Source organism: Halichoeres trimaculatus, unplaced genomic scaffold (genome assembly GCF_033239565.1).
Source record: "Halichoeres trimaculatus isolate MK-OKI-2021-1 unplaced genomic scaffold, fHalTri1.1 fHalTri1_scaffold_6, whole genome shotgun sequence".
NCBI lineage: Eukaryota > Metazoa > Chordata > Actinopteri > Labriformes > Labridae > Halichoeres > Halichoeres trimaculatus.
In genome coordinates this window covers 21,625,647-21,647,540 of record NW_027437184.1, presented here as the reverse complement: position 1 = coordinate 21,647,540, position 21,894 = coordinate 21,625,647, and the positions used below count along the sequence as shown (strand labels likewise).

The following is a 21,894-nucleotide window of genomic DNA, read 5'->3' as shown; positions in this document are numbered from 1 at the left end:
GCTTTGAATGGAAAGCAACTACACGTTTTTTTTTTCCAGAGTACAAGATTTAAGATGTATAAAATGATCAGATTTAGTATAAGATTATCAGTTTTGCTGTAATAAATATTTTTGTTTTTCCGAGTGGAAAAAGTAGAGCTTTTTATAGATTAAAAAGTAAAATATAGAAATAAAACGGTCAGTTTCAAAAACGTGTACAACTCTTATAATCTTATAACAGAGGAAACAGTGGCATGCAGCGACGGATGTGGTAACATTAATTTGCTTACCTCAAAATTGAAATTAATTAGTAAAAAGGACGCTGTGGAAAAATTTGTTATGAAAACAAAACATATTTTCTTTAATTCAAAAGAAGTGAAAGGCATCCGTCTTGCGCGCTCCCGCTCCTCGACGTGCGCGCGGCCGTTATCCATTCGCGACCGTTAGCTGGGGCCGGGCGAATGCGGTGGTACCAAAGAGGAGAAAAAATCTGACCGACCGTGCCGGGTGATGTGAAAAGTCACATTATCACATCAAAATCATAGTTTCCTCTCCTACGTTTGAAACAGTTAAGGGAATACGAGAATGAGCATTTTTAAAACGGTAAGTACGCAGTTTATGGCGTTTATATTTTTGTTTTGGTACTTGGGAAGACTTGTTATTTTGACGACGAATTGCCTGCAGTGTCTGCGCTCTCCCGTCCCGTCCTCAAAATGGCGGAGAGGCCGAAAGCTAAGCTAAGTGGCAAAGTTGGCATTCACAAGAGAAGCTGCCTGGCCACTAAGCGTTGTAACAATAAGGCGGAGATAAATTACAGCAATGCTGAATGTGGTTGTTGTCTCAAAACTAGTCCTGTGCCCATTCGCCATGCGTGATTCGTTTGAAGACACTTGTTGTGAAGCTAGCTCAGCGTTAGCTGCGTCTATTTATGGAAGTTCTGTGTGGATGAGCTAACGTGGTGCGTTAGCTTGGATAAGCTAACGCAATAGCTGTCAGCCCAGTGCCATATTTTCCACTGCCGGGTGAATATATAAGATGTTATTGGACTGTTGCATGAATTGTATGCTATGTTATCATCTTAAACAGGGGTGTAACTGTGCTTGAGGCTTAGACTCTTTGTTAGAGAAGCAGGCAAACCGGTGTTACCTTGTGCTGTGAAATATCAGCTAATATCCCTAAATTTAAACTTGAGTAACGATAATTCCGCTGTACTTTATTGATGTCGTGTTCTTTCATATCAAGCTGATGTGTTTTCAAACTAATTGTTTGACTCGAATAATGTTGTGGGTGTGTTGTTGAGTGGTGACGATGGCAGTATATAAATCCAGTTTGCTCTAACTGACAGCTCCAGTTCACGCATTCGTTATCATGCTAAGCTAACGCTAGCTGGAAAGGGCGTTGCTGAGCCATTGCTGCAACTTTGCCCTTGTGGCCACTGAGTCTTGGAAAGACGTCACCCGAATGGGTTTTGAAGTCAGACACATTTTTCTAAACATGTGAAGCAGTTCTTGGTGAATTTTGGTTGGTATTGTGCACGGCGCGAGAACCCTACAGCTTCTTAACGAAGGTTTGATGAATCACAATCAGGGTGGAGACCTAGATAGTACCAGTATGAAATACTGATGATGAACAAGGCCATACAGAGCCTCTGTCGTGATACAGAAACGTGAGCTAGATTCTACTGGTTAATTAGCACCCTGTATTTTTTGAAAAGCTGCCGTTGCAAAATGTTTACTGCGAAGGCCCACGCCCATCGAATTTGTTATGAGCCCTGCTTATTCCTCATTTTACAAACACTCCAACATCTTAACAAAACCTCTTCCATGTTTTCATGAGATAGCTTTTTTTGTAGTGATGTCCGGACCTATTTCCTCACTTTCTATTGATTACATTTCTGATGAACGATTTATTACAATACCTTTTAATGAAGTTGAATAACAAAGATCCATAGCCACATTAGTTTTAATATTCTTGCCATTGCCCAGTTAAATCTGAATTTCAACAAGTTGATATGACACGCACAGTATGCATGAGATGCAGATGAAGTAAATCGTGACTTTGGTGCTTTTATTATGGTGTTGTAGACTAATATCACAGTTCAACCGGCTGTAAAGTGACACAACTGATATATGTAACCTGCAACAGAAAGTTTAAGAGGAAGGATGTTCTGCCTTTGTGTTTGATTTGTAATCAAACATTGCCTATGAGTTGTGTTTATGCCAGCAGAGACTTGGCCTGAAGGTCACCCATAATGAGGAGTATAGTGCTGGAGCAGGGCACGGAATCTTTAAGAGTGATGTGCTACCAGGAGTAATGCCTGTACTTTAATGCCTGAACTGTGCAATGCAGTATCTACGCAGCTGGAAGAAAACAAGTGGACCCAGTATACATTTTTTTGTGTTTATTCTACATCCGCCTTTTTATCAAAGCACCTTTCAGTCTGAATATTTATGACCAATAAAAAAAGATGCAGCTAGCTACAGTCTTGATTCTAAAAGCAAGTTCCACCACAGGGCATGGCAGTGTATTTTTATTAGGGCTGCAGCTATCGAATATTTTAATATTTGAGTATTCTACTGAAAATCCCATCGATTAATCGAGTAATCGGATAAAATACATTTTTGTTTAGTTAAAGAGCAGTTATTTTTCAAATGAAAATTTTTCTCATTTAGAATCAGAATTTTCTGATACAGCATGTCAATAAGAGCACTTGCTTTGGTAGCTTCAAAATCTATAAACACACTTTGACACATTTTTTGTGCCTTGTACATCTCATCAAATGTCGAGGACCCAAATGGCACCTGTTTCGTAGAATGACCTTTTAGTCCCCAAACTCCAGAAAAGAAGCTAGATTTGTTGCTAGTTGCTATTTTGTATAAGAGGTAGCTTGAGGGGTCTGAAAACTCTCTTAATATGGCCTCAGCTCTATTTGAAATACCGCTCTTTGTTCTTTTTTTAAATTAAACGATTCCTCGAGGCGGAGAAAATTGCTCGAGTTATTTTTGTAATCGAGTATCTCGAACCATTCGAGGAATCGTTTTAGCTCTAATTTTTATTTAACCTTTTTTATCCAGGTTAGTCCCTTTGAGATCACAGGCGTGTCAACAACATCAATAAAAATGCTCACTTAAACACAGGCTCATACAATTCACACAAAAAACAATAATAATAATAATAAAAAAAAAGATTTTCAGGCCACATTAGCAAGCCACTTATGACTTTGAAAAGTCATCAGTTGTAAACACTTTGTGTTAGATAAAAAAGATCTAGAACTGTAACATTAATTACCAGTGTTTAGTTGTTCACTTGTTGGAGTCTTAACAATGACAAACACAGGTTATTGTAATAGATGTATTTTTTGATTTTATAGTAATAGTTATTCTTATTGAATTTATTACAATGTAGACCATTTCTGGTTGTGGTCAAAAACTTATTCCAACTGTCCTTTGTGTGTCTTAGTGTGTGTGTGTGTTTAGACCTTATATGACTTAAACATTATTGAGAAAATGGGAATAGCCAAAAATCATTAGTAAAGATTGTACCATCATTACACATCCATCAGTAACTGTCTTTGTGATGTGAGGATTGTAAAGAATGCTTCATCAGTTTCAGGTTAAAAACTGTTCATTTGGAAAGAAGAGTTACAGTAAGTGAGACACACTTTCGGTGTTTAGAGATGGGCAGATGAGCCATGGTTAGTGTCTCAGTCTAACACGGTGATCTAATAAAAGCTTAGTCATGTCATTTTTCACCTAAATACATGTCACAGTTAAAACCATATGGATGTGTGTTAAATATGCACGTCAATCACTGTGTTGTGATCACCAGTGGATGCAGAGAGCATGCTGCTCCTTCTGATATCTCAAGCCCCATTTATATGACAACGTTTCACCCCAAAACATGAAAATGCAGCGAAAAAAATCTGCATTTACACAGAAATGCTAAGAGACTGAAAATACCATAGTAAGAATACCAGGCCTGTAGGTGGCGCTATAACAGTCTTGTCCAGAAGCAGCTTTTGGTAGATCTCCGCTGAAGGAGAGCTGGGCCGATCATCTGGTGTACTGGCGAAGTGCAGAAGTGGAGCAACAGATGCACATTATGTTGAACGACGGTCAGCAGATTCAGCGGCACAAGCACAACACAATCATAACAACAGTAGTGTTGTATGTGCAAGCGCAAAACAGAGTATGACGCCATCATTTCTGCTGAAAACTCTGGCTTGCTGTTTACACGGCAACGATGGCTGCAGTGTTTCAGAAAAATTCCACTGTGGAGTCTGTTTTCAAAAGTCTCTGTTTTAGGTCTGCTAAAGCACTATTTTTGTGTAAACAAGCGGCCGAAACACAGCAATACTTTTGCGTTTCATCCCAGCGAATGCAAATTGAGGAGGTCATGAAGGCATGCTGTGGTAGGTGTTGTTCAGTGTTCGAACAAACACACACACACACACACAGATAACACACAATGTGTTATCTGTGTGTGTGATTCATACTTCTGCCGTCAAAGATGAGCACAGAAATCATAAACCGAGAGTGTTTTCTCTCAACGGCAGCTCAGAGCAGCTGTTGAAATACACTTATCATGTGATGTGAGTGTGACGAGAGCACCAAGAGCCGGTCCACAGACTGATGAGTCTGACGTAGGAGCTAACAGAGGTTACAGTCCTATTTGACTCCAGACTTCTGAGGTGCTTATCAAATTTGCATGAAATGTCAGTGAAAGAGCAAAACATATTGGCGGTTGATGCTATTGAGTTGTGGATTAGAAAGCTGGTTTTCCAGCTGCCCTGTTGCTCAGAGTAATTTGAGAGTAACAGAGTGATATGCTGTGATCTGTCATATAGTCTCAAATTGACCAAAGTGAACTGATCTGCTGTCCTTCCTTCATAGACAACAAGCCCCTAAACTTGGATTTACCACAGAGAGGTCAAACAGCAAGTCTGCTTCTTTCACAGATTCTGTTTTCCTTTTTGGTTTGAACTCTGTTGTTGTCAGGTGTCGTTCTTTGGAAAAACTGTGGCAAGGTAGCCAGTTTAATTATCCACAGGTGAAGGCTGTAGCTTTTAAATCAATGTTTCCTGATGTTTGTGACATCATATTTAACCTGCTCTACCTATTGTGGCTGTAACTTTCTGGTCCCTTTGCTCTCGTACATCCTGTCACTCTCCCTCAACTAGTTTAGTGAATTTCTTTTCTTCATGTGTCTACTTTTGATTGGATTTCAGGCCTGAACCACACGTATATGGATATCTTCCTAAACACACATTTTTCTGTCCAATTGGGCCTCTCAACCACATGAACACGGCGATTTCACCCACATAAACGGAAATTTTTAAAAACGGTTAAAAAAAAGTAAAGAAATAAACAAATATCCAGTTGAGTGGATCCGTGTAACGGTGTTAAATGGAGCTGGTGTTGAGGCGATGACGTCAAGCGCCTAGCAACAAGTCACTGTGTTTGACTGCGCATGCTCATAACGTTCTTCTTCTATGGTTTTCACATTTTGCTAACCTGCCACTTATCAGCCAGGCTTGGTCTTGCAGGCTTCAGAGGCAATTGTTTTCAGTTTGGCCTCTTCGTATGGACAGAGATATTTCTGTGGTGTGGATGGAGATTTTTTTTTAAACGAGGACAAAGATATCAGATCAAAAAAATATCCATATACGTGTGGTTCAGGCCTTAGTTGGGAATGGGTGGTTAGAGATAGAACCTGTGCTGACAACATTGGCGCTGTGGAAGTAACAAACAAACAGACAACAGTCGCAGACAAAGTCCTGGTATCCCAGGAAAACGAGGTGAATGTTTGTGACTTTATCTCGAGGGAAAAGTCACTTGGGACAGTATCTGAGCTGGCCTGAGCTGGCCAGTGAAATGAGCGATCAGCCGATCTGGAGTCTGTCAATAATGCATCCAGACCGGCATGCCTGTTGTCATGTTGAGCTTATTTGAACAGAATAAGCGGAGTGACTACTCTTCCTCACAGATGTGGATGACTTGAGGTTGGTGCAATGCTGAACTGAAACTAAAATTTGTATTTTTGAATGAAAGAGTTGGGTTCAATTTTCAAGTAGGTTCAGTGCCATTTCAAATCAAATAACTTAAGTTTCAAAACAATGCATTCAACTTAACATCAGGCTTTTCAAATTCAATGTAATAATTGAAATTTCGTTTCTAGTGGCAGAAATCTCAGCCAATAGATTATCCAGAAACTATCACTCTATGGATAACTAGATTTATTTAACTCAATTGTATCGAGCCCCAGTTTCATCTGCTGTAACAATGTGATATGCCTTACATACACTCATTAATTCATATGAAATTAATCATCTAACAGAGTAAATAACCTGAAGAAGGCGACTTTTCTTGCTAATGTTGTCCATGAACTTCCAAAAATAGATCTTTTTTCCTAATATAGAAAACCCTGTTTAAAATGAAAAGCTCCTTCTGTCAGTGTTTGTATGCCTTAAATATTTTTCTGACTTTAATCCCCGGTGTTGATGGCAGGCAGAACCATAATGTAACAAATTAAGTGTCTCACATGGCTCCAAACTTTGGATTTGTAGCTTAATACACTACACTTACAGATTGATGTTGTGTTCATGCTAACAGCATGTCATAAAGTCATAAGTTTGATTTTTAGAAGTGTTTAGGAACCATGTGTCAATCTTGTTTGGCCAGAATATTTGTAAACTTCTCATTTGTTACTCAGCTGAGGTGACAGAGTCTTGTGTGCAGAGTCACTGAAAGCAGTTATCACATTTTAGGAGAAGAGGACTCCATGGTTGGATGATTACAAGCTGTAAACAAACCCCCTCAACAATATTTCTTTTTGATATGCCTGATACTGAGACAGGACCTTGATCCCTTCCTGATTTATGACTCAGTCTGCGTTCCCATTGTTCCACACAGAGCCCGGATCACTGGTTGGCTATCTTTCACCGTGGATAATCAATCAGTAACTACCTGATGCAGAACTGAAAAGAAATCTGACTGAAACCAGGGCTAACAGTGTCACCTGTTTTATTTACCACCTCACTAAGCTCTTCCTTTTAAAGAATCTTGTTGAAACTCTGTGTTGACTCTTGAGCAGGAGCAAATGTCGTGCAGAAAGTTTCAGTTATGTAATGGTTTAAAGGTAGGTCTTTTTGGTCAAATGGCTATTTTTGAACCATGCTGAGAGTGCTGCTCTGCTAAAATCACTCGTTCTGTCCTGTCAGCTCAGAGCACTCGTCAAGTTTGCAGTCAGGAGAAGCAGAATCTTTCCAGGACACTTTGGACACGTCACTGGCTCACTGTTTTACTGTCAGCTGTGGTCAGAGTTAGGATTGTGCTGAAAGGAAGTTCTCAACTCGTCATCTGTAGAAGAGAAACACACACAACTGAAGACCTGTGTGTAAAGACGATTGGTTTCAATGACTGTATCTTTGCAGGGCGAGACTGCCACCAAAATGTTCTCTTGCGTCCCTTTTTCAGCGTGTGCCAGTAAGAATATCATCTGGCTGCGTTCATATGAGTGCATTGCTTCCTCTACCACTGGCACTGTAAAAGACATTGTGGTTGACGGTCGCCTTTGTTTCCACTGGCTTAGTCAGTCTCTCCCACCTGCACTCTCTCCTGTTGAGGAGAGAGCACCATCGCATACACATGCAGTGCATGTGCGCATCACACACCGATGACAGACAGAACTTCACCACAACAAGCGTCCCACTATTTAACAGTCAGCCTCCTCGCTTTAAGATTCATGCAGGTATAAACTCTCCTTATTAAAGAGGATGTTACGTAGGGATGGGTACCTCTCATCTTTGAAACTATACAGTACTAATGCCTGTTCCTGGCAATAGGTATTGGTACCAAATTTCGGTACTTTTGTGTGTGTTTATGTCGTAAGAAATATTTATCTGTTGAACTAGAAAATATCAAAGTTTTCAATTTAACGTACTTAGGGCTGCAGCTATCGAATATTTTAGTATTAGAGTATTCTACTGAAAATCCCATCAATTAATCGAGTAATCGGATAAAATACATTTGTTTAGTTAGAGAGCAGTTATTTTTCAAATGAAAATTTTTTCTCTTTAAGAAACAGAATTTTCTGATACAGCATGTCAGTAAGAGCACTTGCTTTGGTAGCTCCAAAATTTGTTAACACACTTTGACACATTTTTTGTGCCTTGTCCATCTCATCAAATGTCGCAGACCCAAATGGCACCCGTTTCGTAGAATGACCCATTAGTCTCCAAACTCCAGAAAAGAAGCCAGATTTGTTGCTAGTTGCTATTTTGTATAAGAGGTAGCTTGAGGGGTCTGAAAACTCTCTTAATATGGCCTCAGCTCTATTTGAAATACCACTCTTTGATCTTTCTTAAATTTAAACGATTCCTCGAGGCGGAGAAAATTACTCGAGTAGTTTTTGTAATGGAGTACCTCGAATCATTGGAGGAATCGTTTCAGCTCTAAACATATTTATTCTTCATTTTTTAACTTTGCAAGGCTGCGTTAATGTCCAGCATGAAAATTCACCCTCCACTCCCTCACAGTCACAAGGTTGCGTTTGGGTAGCTAAATATAATAGTTTGATTTTACATGAATCGGTACTCAGTACTACAGACGAAATTTGGTCGGTACCTTTAAATGAACCTTATTCAGTACTTATCCTTGATGTTACGTTAGAGCCTGTCAGAGCCAAATATTAGAGAAATCAGGGCTAACCACAGGATGAATCAAATTTTTAAACATGACGTAACTCACGACATATCATGTTTAGACTAGGAGTGCACCGATCACAGTTTTCTGGCCAATCACAGATCTTTAAAAAGCCTGACCTGCTGATACCAATTTTTATTTTTTTTTTGAACTGACAGCATATACCTTCAATGTTCCAATCTTATTCTATTGAAAATCATTGAACAATACCCATGAAACAATAAAATCTTTATGTTTTAGCTTAAAACAACCAATTAAACAACCAATTAAGAGTCCTCAGTTTTAGGTCTCAAAGCAAAAAGCAACAATGGCTGGCTGTCAGGCCTTCCCAGAGATATATAAGATCAGTTTCATATGTAAGAATGGGCCGATCACCTATCCCCCAAACTTAAAGAAATTGGCACTGATCGATCGGTGCATGTCTAGCCTTGTTTTGATTTTTTATTTTAGTGAAAATGTTTTTGTTAACAATAATACATGTGAATACATGCATGTCTTTTATTTTTTATTTTTTATGAAAAAGCATTTTTTTGTCTTCTTTTAAAGTTATATAAAATAATAAACTTTTTTGTCAGCCAGTGTAAAACTCGAGCACTTGTACCTTTCCTCCATTGATTTGGTGCGACCAAAGCGCCCTGATATTTTGTGTCTGTAAGTTGCAGTTGATGGTGAATCTGACATGATGCGCGGCGTGAAAACACAATGATGGCTTCGCCGTTGAGGTCTTCTCTGTGTCTGGAGTTAATCCTGTTAGCTACTATCCTGTCCCTTCTTTACATCACCCTGTCAGCTTTATGAAAGACTTGTGGTCTCTATCAACGAGAAACACAAACACACACACACACACACACACACACACACACACACAAACACACACACACACACACACACACACACACACACACACACACACACACAAGCAGACTCTAGGTTGTCTGGTCTAGTCGTTAAGCAGCTTAGTGCTATTGTGGCCCCAGGTGCCAGCCTTGCTAAAGCTCAGGAAGTGAATTCTCTTATTAGCCTGACAATCCCTGAGTGATGTGTTTTGATTTGTCAGCTTTTTGTTGTGGTGTTCTATTCCATCATTAGTGTGATAGAAACCTTAACACACCAGTACCTGAGTGTCTTAGTATAAAAATCCGAGATTCACAGAAATTTTAGCTCTTCTTTCTCATTGTGTGTGCCTTTTGAAGCTCTGTTAATACTCAAAACAAAACATCAAATTCCCAAAGAGACAAACTGAATTAAATCGAACTAGAAAGGAGACAAACTGATGCGTGAGAGGGTCTAACATAACTCAACCTGTATAAACCTTTTTGACATTCATGAGTTGCATTCAGTATTCGAGCAGTGTTTTACCTTCCATTAATTCGGCCTGCCACTCCAAAAGAAAGGACTGAAAAAGAAGTCTATGCTCTGTTTGTGTTTCTAGTGAGGATGAAGCTTACTGATGGTTTAAGAACAGAAAAAGCTTGATTTTTAGTTTGGTGTGCATGTTGACAAGTCAGATTCAGCAGTGGAGTCAGAGAATCTAGGGAATTTGCATATTTCAACCACAAACCATGCCTTTCTTACGACACACAGATAAATGGCATCATATGATCAATACGTATACCACCCAGGGCTGAACAATGAATTGAATTGAAACCAACATCCTATGTAATAGAATGCAGTTTTCAAATCACAAAGGCTGCAATTTATAGAAATAGTTTCACGTACACAGACAGACCTGGAGGGAATATAGGCACTTGTATTAATTCGTCTTTAAAACCAGCAAAAGTCAATATGCTGATTAATCTTCTGGTAAAAAACGGTGAACTACTGAGATCCATACAGAAGAATGATTGTGGCCGGCAGAGCTGTACTCCTTGTTCACTGCAATCTGTATGGTTTGTTACTCTGACGACTGCAGGTCGGTAAAATTTCACAGTGTTCCCAGTTAAAAAGTGTTAATCCACACGTTTACATATTTCAGTGGTTGAGCCGAAACTTTGTTTTAATTTTTATTTCTGCACTTTAGTTTGTTTTTTCTTATTGATGAGAGATCGGTGAGATTTTTATACATTTAATATTTCTATTTATGTTCACACTGTGTTTCTTTTTCATTTTATTGGAGTAGTGCATTACACAAGTTACATTTGGTGGTTGAGACAGAGATTTGGTTTTATTTACATTTCTGCACTTTATTTTGTGCTAGGCTAATTGAAGAGAGAATTACTCTTTATTTTTTACATCATTGTTCATACTAGGCCTGTTGTTCTGCAGTGCTTTGTCCCTTCTCTAAATTTTATCTAAGGTAATTAATGATATTATATTACATGTCTACAAGGCTTGAAGTTAAATCAGTTAGTCAGTATTCTACTGTGATTGTAATAGTTGAATAAAGATATGTTAAACGTATGAATTCACACATCAATTGATCTCATTTCATCATAACATGTAGACTTGGTCTACAGTAGCCTTTGTTGTGCCTGTCATACTAAAGATCACTGGTTCTTAAAGGATAATTTCGGTTTATACAGCTTTTACATTGTTTATAAAATGAAGTAGAACAAAATACTCACCCAGAAGGCTTTCCTGATCCAAGCAGTGCTTCGGGAGATATTTAGATCCAAAATCGTGCAGCTGACGTCCATATAATGGGATCCATCGGGGCATAGACAGCGCCGCTCCTAAAACTGCATTAATCGTCCAAAAACTCATGTTTTTCACCAGAGGTTAGTCCTCTGCTGCAGTCTGTGTCACTCCAGACAGCGCTGTGTGGCTGTAATGACCTCTGAACTGACGAAGACTTTGTTTACATTTGCCCCTCAAAGAAAGGAGTCAGCTCTCCAGAGAGTACTACGCATGCGCAGGTGGGGCAAACGTAAACAAAGTCTTTGTCAGTTCAGAGGTCATTACAGCCACACAGCGCGTCTGGAGTGACACAGACTGCAGCAGAGGACTATCTCGGAGCCGACTATGATGGAATATTGCTGAAAAACATGAGTTTTTGGACGATTAATGCAGTTTTAGGAGCGGCGCTGTCTATGCCCCGATGGATCCCATTATACAGACATCCGCTGCTCGATTTTAGATCTAAATATCTCCCGAAGCACTGCTTGGATCAGGAAAGCCTTCTGGGTGAGTATTTTGTTCTACTTCATTCTATAAACAATGTAAAAGCTGTATTAACCAAACTTATCCTTTAAATGTGGGTGTGTACCCCTAGGGTTATGAGAGGGCACCCTGGATGGTACACAAGATTCAATAATGTTTATTCAAAAATAGCAATCAAGCAAAATTTCTTCATCACCATTTATTCAGTCAATAGTTGAATCCAGTCTTAGTTTACTTTTTTCCAAACCAAAACTGCTTTGTGCTTGGTAGGGGGTGCATGGCAAAAAAAAAAAAAACATTTCACAGGGTGGTACATCACTGAATAAGTTTGAGAACCACAGCTATAGGTTATTGCTTGGGTTTCGTGAATAATGCAGAAGATAATTCCCCCCCCAAAAATTGCATGCTAAAGAAATCACAATATTGGTCCAAAAAAATGGCAATTTGATTATTTTCCAAAGTCGTTCAGCCCTACTACCACCCCAGAAAACTCCCCATACATGATGTATAAAATACATTTACACTTTTACTTTCCAAAGCAAATGAAAAAGAGAGTCAATTTTTTTCTTCCCTCATTTTCAAGTTTCTGTGTATGCTCTATCACCAGGTGAATTTTGGCTTTCTCCTGTTGTACTTAAACGCTTTATTACTAAGTTCACAGGCAGACTTCCAGAGGCTGGGACTTCCTCTGGGATAACACAGACTATTGTTTTTACCCTCTAAAACAACTATTACTAACTGGCTGACAATCTAAGCCAGCAATCGTCTCTTGAGAGATAAAAGGTTGCACTTTGACCGACCCACAGCTCTGTGAACTACAACTGGATGTTCAGATTGGAAACAGATTCAGGTTGCTAAATGATTTTGATCAATCAGAAGTCTCTATGACAACACTACGCCAACCTATAAAGTTCAGCTGTGGGAAAAGAGATCTGTGTTTTTTCTGCTGAAAACCATTTCTTGGATTAATTTTGTAGTAATGGTGGACACTGGAGCTGAAGTGTCTGACAGAAAAGGGACGGACGGGCAGAAGGAAGCTTGAGGGAAGAATGACAAACACTGGATAAAAAACACAGGCTAAGCTATTTGTGATACTGTGCGTTGCAACCCATGAACTTGAGAGTCTATTGATAAAATGAAGAGTGAAGTTGCATTAGCTCTGCTTGGTGAGGTTGGGGTTGGTAGATGAGCACTGGTGGGACATAACCAGGATTCACTAACGTTACAATTTATGGATGTGTCTCAGAGCACCGGGCTGAGAGTAGTATTTCACACAGCCAGTTACTAAACTAGGCTACAGACTGAGTTTACAGTTTGCTTGTTGTCATGTTTCAAACAACAGTGCTACGTAACTGTTAGGACGGGAACAATTTGCTTTTCTCTGGATTCAATTCTTTTATGATTTTTTCAGTTCAAATTGTGATTCTTTGATAGTTCAGATTTTTGTGGTTTTTAGTCTGTTTTTTTTTACCACCAGACCAAGTGAAACAGTTGAATGACAATAATGATGTCTACAGACTAGATCAAGAGACACATTTTCCCAAAAAATGCACTTCACATATGAGTCAGTTTAAGATTTATTCAGGGGATCTGACACCCAATTTTTTTCCAACCCTGCTTATAAACAAAGAATAAAACAAAGGACTAAAATTTGAAAAATATCTGTTTATGAATAAAAAACTCACAATGTGAAATTGTTTAACAAAAACACTACAATCCTTTGATTTTTTTTTCTCCCACTCATGATAACTATTAATAAATACATTACATTATCACTTTGTATCTGATGTTAAAAATAAGATATTTGCTGCTTTTGGTTCGAAACAAACACACCTTTGTAAGAGTCAGCGGATGCCAGTGCTCATGGGAAACAAAGTCTTTATCTGGGATACACTGGCTTTTCTGGATAGTCCTCACAGCCCTTAAAGAGTTTGACATTATTTTTAAGGTCACCACAATGAATCAGTCCATCTCTGAATAAGACAGTAAATATCTGCATTTTGTTTAGAAGCTGCAGTCTGTGTGACTATTGCTCTTTTCTTACAGACTCTTCTCTCTCGTTTTTCAGGTGATGGGCACATCTGATTAGTTTGTGTGATCCAAATCAGTGAATACTTGTGGACCTTGCACTGACAGTTGATTGACAGCAGTATCTCCACTTCAACTCCCTCTGCGTGGCACACTCTCCACCAACACTGAGACCCTGAAGGAAAGCCACCGCCGAGGGATTAGACAACCTCCTCACCGCACACTTCTCGACCAGATTCCACCAGCACATCACCTCACCCTTACCTCCCCGAGAGGGAGAGAACAGCAGCCAGCATGGTGCTGTCACAGAGACAAAGAGATGAACTGTGAGTGCCTGGATGTAAATGTGTGGGTGTGTCGGCTCATTGCACATGCAAACAAGAGCAGACATGCAGACAAACAAGCATATACTGCTCAAAAAGTGGTTCAGTTCCATTATGTTTGAGCTTTTTGGTAATACGCTGAAAATCTGACCAGATGCAAATGAAGTTTGCTTCATCTCCTGAATGAAAGCATTCATCTCAGAGAGGTTGAAGCAGATTCTGTGAGAAAGTGCATTCTTTAAAAGACTACTCTGTAATTATTGGGGAAATGTGAGAAGAAAAGAACTTCAAGGTGCTTCACTTGACAGCTACTTAGTGAATATTTCATAACCCACATGACAGGAGCTAAGAAGAGGGGGCTGCAGGTAAAGGGGGGGGGGGGGGGGGGGCAATGATGGCTGGTTAGTGAGCCGCCCTGTGCTGAAACATCTGCCCAGTTGATCACAGCTAATGCACCTCGGTCTGGACAGACAAACACAGGTTTCTAATTTTTTACCCTTGTCAATCAATAAATCTGGCCATTTATTTTCCTGATGAGTTTTAAAACTGTTGAGCTAATTAAGTTGTAGGCCTACTGCCAGCAATGGTCTAGTATTTAGTATGTATAACAGTTTCATCAGTGTTATAGTTAGCCGTTCAAAGCAGTCCTCAAGCTTTAACCTAAATTTAGCAACGCAACTCATGAAATATTCACCACTGGGTTCATAAAAAAGCTGTTCCACTCATAACTGTGTCTATGCCTGTGTACTTGTGTACCAGTCTTCAAGTGTGTGTGTTGTGTTTGTGGTCAGTCTGTCCTTGCAGCGTCCATAATCTTTACTCTCTCTGTGGCAAGGCTTGGTTTCCGTAGCAGTAGTGGGGTCTTTATTGGCTGTTTTCTTTGCTGAAGAGGTGTATTGCAGAACTTGCTTCAATTTGTCAACATTTAAGGTGTAAGTGTAAAACTTGATCCTAGTGCACCCATGTGCACCCAGACTCATTTTGACTTACTAGTCAGTGGCTAATTCAGACCTGTTTTGTCCACAAATTGATGGTAGTTTAAAGTGATACTCCAGGATGGAACAAGTTGGGGCCTATCACAAGGTTTAGGGCAGAAATTACCCCTACAGCCGTGTTTTTGTGCAGCAGAAGCCCAGAGCGCTCGCACCAAACACCCCCTCCCTGCTCCTATGCCGGTTTCCTCTGCACTCAGACTGGACCATTTTTTACTTGACCAAAAACACAAATAAACGGACTCCCACCGAAAAAATCTGATATCGGTCTGCATTCACGCTTTATTTAGAAAATTTTCAGTGCGTTACTTTCACACAAAAACACAGCTAAATAAGGCTCTAGTTCTCATCGTGTCTCTTCGTCCTGGCAGACTACCTGCGTTTGTTTATATCTTGCACGCCGCGTGCGCGGACTGATACACTAAGCGGTGAGCGCCTCGTAGCCAGCTGTGGCTCTGCAGCAGAGGTAGCGCCGTTTTACGACACGATGAGAACTAGAGCCTTATTTAGCGGTGTTTTTGTGTGAAAGTAATGCGCTGAAAATTCTCTAAATAAAGCGTGAATGCAGACCAATATCAGATTTTTTCGATGAGAGTCCGTTTATTTGTGTTTTTGGTCAAGTAAAATATGGCCCCGTCTGAGTGCAGAGGAAACCGGCAGAAGAGCAGGGAGGGAGTGTTTGGTGCGAGCGCTCTGGGCTTCTGCTGCACAAACACACTGCTGTAGGAGTAATTTCTGCCCTAAACCTTGTGATAGGCCCCAACTTGTTTCCATCCCAGAGTATCACTTTAAGGCGCATTTATCAGATTTTCTAAGAGGATAAATTGGCCGTACACTCAGAAGATTCAGCTTTCCAAAGATAGAAGAACAAAAAAAGTATCACTACAATAAGAACCCAAAGTTTATGACTTAAAAGCTAAATGATGACTGGTTAACACCTGAAACTGTTTCCACTTTTTTATAGAAACCGAGCTATAGCTGACTACCTCCGTTCCAATGGATATGAGGAAGCCTATTCCACCTTCAAGAAAGAGGCAGAATTAGATATGGTAAGAAAGAAGGGCAAAATAATTTAAAGGCATGATAAAAATGCGTTACCTTATATTGTTTTATGAATCTGTGTCTGTTTCTTGGTTTACAGAATGAAGAGGTAGATAAAAAGTATGCAGGGCTTTTGGAAAAGAAATGGACATCAGTCATCAGATTACAGAAGAAGGTGAGAGATGTTTGTGTGCTTACTGACTGCGTATTTCACATGGACATGAGAAATCTGATAAATATACATTGGGTAGATAAGTTAGAGCATACAGGAATTCATTGTACCCGTCATGTGCTGATGTCAGAATAATACACCACTAAATAAAATGGTCATTCTTGATGTGCACACTCCTGTCGCCCATCTAGAAGTAAAATCTGTGTTTCAACCAGCTGGAAACCTGGACATTTCTTGCTTTTTTGCAGGTGATGGAGTTGGAGTCTAAGTTGAACGAAGCAAAGGAAGAGATAACACACGGAGGACCTGTGGGTCAGAAGAGGGACCCCAAGGAGTGGATCCCCCGTCCCCCAGAGAGATATGCACTGAGTGGGCACCGTGCTCCAGTAACACGTGTCATATTCCACCCTGTCTTCTCTGTAATGGTCACAGCCTCAGAGGATGCTACCATAAAGGTGTGTATTTACAAATAGGGTCAGACATTGAGCTGTTAGCTACGGCTCAGTATAATATCCCTCCCATCAATATTCTCTTTACAAATGTTACATTTAGGTTTTGCTAACAATGCCTGATATTTGATTCATCAGTTTGATTTCACATTTGAATTCCTTGAATTTTTTTGAAAGACTCCTGTTATTTGAAAATGTCCAAAAACTCTAAATGAATTATGTTTTAACTATGAAATGCGAGCAGTGTGGCGGCTGGATGTAGCAATCATTCAAACACAGAATCAGTGAACATTGCAGCACAACAAAACAGAGCCTCTGCAGCCCTGACCCTCAGATCAAAGCTGTACTGCAGAGTCCATTCTCCCTTTTTATTCTTGGTGCTCCTGCCTCATCACACCCCCCCACCTCCCTCTGCCCTCCCCCTTTCTCACTCAGTTCCTTTTTTCTGCTTTGTCACTGCTCATCTGTGTGGAGCTGGGTTGATGCTCATGTTGTCTGAGGCAACATTTCCTGGGAACAGCATCTTGGGGAAAAATGCAAAAATGTATCAAGCCCAAACCTACTTTCTCCTTTTCAGTCTTTAATGTCAAAGTGAGTCAGCATCTGATTGAATTTCAGCAATTTGATTTCAGCTTGGAGGGTTTTTTTTCTTTCACTTTGTGTTAAAAATGAAGGCTGTTCGGTACCTCTGCCTGGACACACTGCTGTGAAGCAGCCAGTGAAATATGTTTCAGTCAGTATCATTCTCTGCTTTGAGTTTAAGATGAGGTCAACAGGTCTGATACATCAGGGAGTCACAGATTGAAGTGCTTCACCGTCTGTCACTGTTCTTAGGTGTGGGACTACGAGGCAGGGGACTTTGAGCGAACCCTGAAGGGCCACACAGACTCTGTGCAGGACATCTCTTTTGACCAGACGGGAAAGCTGCTGGCTTCATGTTCAGCTGACATGAGCATCAAACTTTGGGACTTCCAAGGGTTTGAGTGCATTCGAACAATGCATGGTAAGAGGGATTTCTAAAAATAACCCGTCCCAATACCGAAACATCTTTAAAAGTGAAACTAGAGTTAAACACAAACAGTTGAAGCTCCTACTAGCTTTTTCAGAGAGTCTCAGTTTATGTTAATGACACATGATCAGATGCAGCAATGACTACACTGGGTTTTACTAGCATTTAATTTCTACATCAATCAAGACGATGTTTCAGTGAAGAAATTTGGGGAGTCATGCCTGTCACTTCTTCTGCTAAATATTCCCATTTCCACGCACTGTACCTTTAAGTATTATAATGACCATAGACCAGTTACACAATTGAACTTTTAATTGTGTCATCTAGGCCACGATCACAATGTGTCGTCTGTAGCCATCATGCCAAATGGTGACCACATAGTGTCTGCCTCCAGAGACAAGACCATCAAGATGTGGGAAGTGGCTACTGGGTAAGTGAGGAGGAGGAGTCTTTGCTACTCTTACTGAAAGAAGCTCTCATGGATACGTGCTTTGATGTACTTTCACGTTTTTTCCATCTGCAGGTACTGTGTGAAGACATTCACAGGCCACAGGGAGTGGGTGAGGATGGTGCGTCCCAACCAGGACGGCTCTTTGATTGCCAGCTGTTCCAATGACCAAACTGTGCGTGTCTGGGTGGTCGCCTCGAAGGAGTGCAAAGCTGAGTTGCGGGAGCATGAGCATGTGGTGGAGTGTATCTCCTGGGCCCCTGAATGTGCTCACCCCACCATCCTGGAGGCCACAGGTTCAGAGGTATGTACAGCTGCTGCAGGATTGTCCAGTTGTGAGCAGTGGCTGCCGGCAGCCAGTAAGATAGAAATTGGATGTATAAGTTTCTGTTAGGGGTGTAATGGTACACAAAAATCACGGTTCGGTACGTACCTTGATTTTAGGGTCACGGTTCGGTACATTTTCGGTACAGTATGGAAAAACGCAAAACCATTTGCTTGTTTAGCATGTTTATTAAACCAAAAACTTGCCATTATACAGCGAGGGGGGAGGCTCTTCAAGCTCTGGTTGGTTGTTAGCAGCAGCCATGATGCACAATTCAGACACAAGCTCCCGTGGCTACGGAAGCTCTTTGATATTCATCTTCTGATTGGCTCACCGTGAGACGTCACGTCCACATGATATGCACATGATCGCAAATCACAAATCACAGACCACTTTCCTCATGAATATTAAAACGCCCTCCCTGCTCAGCCAATCATAGATGAGTACTCGCGCGAGTATTAACAAGCCATGTGGCGCAGCTAACGTAAACTTAATGTACTCGTTCGAATACAGCACGTTGCCAAACCGAACGGCCTTATGGAGCGGTTCGGCACGGATACATGTACAATTACACCCCTAGTTTCTGTGTCACATTTATTATCACCACAAAAAACCGAAGAACTCCGGGGAAAGCAGAAAACCCAAAGTAATATAGAAGTTAAAAAGATTTTTAGGTTTAAATGTTTATAGGCCAGTCTTCTGCTGTACTCTGGCCACAGAGTATCTATGAGCTGTATGATAAAGACATTACTGAATGTTAACAAGAATCTGTCTCACTTAAGTTTTGCTAATAAGCAGTTCAAATAATTAAAAGCTCAGGCCAATAGGAGTGATGGTTGTATTTTATTGTTTAGAGTCGTAGGAATTTTGGCAGAGATTTTGACGTGAGGCTTGTATTGGCTGAAAAGTTGGGACATCACCATTCTTCAACGTGTCATTTCATACCCCAGATACATTTCTAGATGACAAACTTTACTGTCTTTCATGAAACCAATCACTGCTTCTTTGACCATTCCTGTGTTTCTTTTCTTGCAGAGCAAGAAGAGTGGAAAACCTGGCCCCTTCCTCCTCTCTGGATCCAGAGATAAAACGATTAAGATGTGGGATGTCAGCATCGGCATCTGCCTTATGACTCTGGTGAGCAGTCTGTGGTGCCAGCTCTTCTCAGTGACACGGCTCATTTTTTGAGGGGAATGGTGGATAATCTGTCTTGTTTGTTCAGGTGGGTCACGACAACTGGGTGCGTGGGATATTGTTTCACCCTGGAGGACGATTCATTGTGAGCTGTGCTGATGACAAAACCATTAGGATCTGGGACTACAAGAACAAACGCTGCATGAAGACCCTGTGTGCCCATGAACACTTTGTTACCTCTCTGGGTAAGACGGGGTTCATTTTGAACGCCATCTTCTGTCTGTTAAACTTAACCTTCACTGAATCTGTCAGATCCCCAACCTGTATTAGACTTTTTAAAGCCTCTTGTTGGTCTTGAATGTGAGTTGCCTAAACAAACATCTCTTACGTCTCTTACAGATTTCCACAAGACTGCTCCCTACGTGGTGACAGGCAGTGTTGATCAGACAGTCAAAGTCTGGGAGTGCCGCTGAGACTGCCTCTGTCTATTACCTTTTCCTGCCCTTACCCTAAGCCCCAAACAGTCTAAAGCCTCTTCCCTGCCTTCCCCTAGTCTCTACCTTAGCCCTCTTCCTTCTGTCTTTACACCCAGCCAAGCCCCTCACCTCTCTCACTCCAAACCATAGCTGACCATGGCGCTTTACCTTTTCCCTTCCCCTCGCCTCGCTCCCCTCTCCTTCCTTCCTCCCCTACATCAATCCAGCCCTATTAAGATGACTATTGTCCTTTTATGTAAATTATTCTGGATGTAGGGTTCGCTTAATAAATGTCACGCAATCTCTGACACATAAACACACTCAAAGATAAGAAGTATTCTTTGCATGGTGAATCAAACAAAAAATTGTATACTGTTAAATTTGCCGGATTCGCGTACTATTGTCATCACTTCCTGTCGGGTCAAAGGGTAAATATCCTTGTGTGCTGGCACAGGTGGATTTCAGTTAGCTGACTGACTGCAGCCCTTGTCGAAGGGGTTTAGTTTTATGTATTGCTTGGTTTTACTCCATGCCTCTATTGTTGTGGTCTGTCACTGCGTGGTTGGTGAAAGAAAAGGTGTGAGGAAAGAAAGCATGGAAGAAACGAGTGGAAGCTGTCCAGGAGAAGACGACTACCGGTTAAAGAAAATAACCAGGATGCAGCTCCCTAGTTGAATCACACAAGGTTCTGTGGGCGAGTGTGCGTGTACATGTGTGTATACATTGTGCGAGTGTGTGTATGTGTTTGTATATTATGACAGGAGAATCACTCCACCGCCTCTGCTCTGAAGGTCAGAGGAGAGAAGGAGGCAAAGCTTCTCGCCCACTGTGTTCATTCATACTACTTCATCTCTTTTAACAAAATGCTTTCTAGTAGACACTCACAGGACCTTAATGATCCCTAAGCTGCTGGGAGCACTGGCACACGCCCCATAGCAAAAGTGTGTGTTTTAAAGAGGAAAAAGTCTGCTCACCTTTTCTGAGGTTTGTTTGTGTGTGTGTGTGGGTGTGTGTGTGTGTGTGTGTGTGTGTGTATGTCAGCCCAGAGAAAATCGCCCTGTGCCCTCTTGCTCGCTATCTCTGCCTTGTTAACCCATTGAGGGCTCCCTCACACGGGATTTTCATTCTGCTTTCTGTGGTTTCACTGCTCTCTTTACACACACATACACTCAAAATGCACATACACGCACAGTAAAAGTTGTGTATCAATATATCTGGATGTCATTGTTTGCAACATAATGAAATAAAATTCTGTAAATATACATTACCTGTGTGTGTGTGTTTTTCTTTGAGGACAGGAGATGAGGAGAGAACCTGAGAGTGTCAGAACCTACCTCCACAAAGTGTCACAGTGAGGTCAGACTACAAGTAAAAAGCATTTTATTTTGGAAGAATTTTGTCTCAGTTCTTTAAATCTTCAGAATGAAAGATTTGGAGAGAAATAGGTCACTAGACAAACCAGTGGAAACCATGCTGTAGACAGGAAATATTATTTATGTATAACTATCAGGCTCTGGTGCACAGATGTAGGTCTCTGCTACAGGCCTTTTAACAGTTAGCATCTTGAAAACTTCATCTGTTCAGGGATCAGATGCTGACAATGATGTGAGAACAGAAGATGGAGAAAGATCACTTTGAGATTGTAGAAAAAGACAGAGTAATAACTTTTGACATCTATTCCTCAGGCACAGCCCAGTTACTCAGACTGGAGAGCCAA

At 40.7% G+C, this 21,894-nt stretch overlaps 1 protein-coding gene across 1 annotated transcript; it reads left to right on the top strand.

Moving 5' to 3' along the window:
* The first annotated feature begins 396 nt into the window (after positions 1–396).
* On the top strand, positions 397–21,441 carry LOC141792004 (lissencephaly-1 homolog A-like). The gene is made up of 11 exons (XM_074672751.1): positions 397–582; positions 13,849–14,134; positions 16,088–16,172; positions 16,265–16,339; positions 16,585–16,791; positions 17,620–17,788; positions 18,122–18,224; positions 18,318–18,546; positions 19,603–19,704; positions 19,790–19,946; positions 20,101–21,441. The coding sequence occupies exons 2-11, from the start codon at positions 14,103–14,105 to the stop codon at positions 20,172–20,174; spliced, it is 1,233 nt and encodes a 410-aa protein (XP_074528852.1). The 5' UTR covers positions 397–582; positions 13,849–14,102; the 3' UTR covers positions 20,175–21,441.
* The last annotated feature ends 453 nt before the right edge of the window (positions 21,442–21,894 follow it).

Coding starts and splice junctions, on each gene's coding strand:
- LOC141792004 (XM_074672751.1), top strand. CDS start 14,103: ATGGTGCTGTCACAGAGACAAAGAGATGAACT. Junction 16,792..17,619: donor CAGAGGATGCTACCATAAAG/GTGTGTATTTAC, acceptor CACTGTTCTTAG/GTGTGGGACTACGAGGCAGG. Junction 19,947..20,100: donor ACACTTTGTTACCTCTCTGG/GTAAGACGGGGT, acceptor CGTCTCTTACAG/ATTTCCACAAGACTGCTCCC.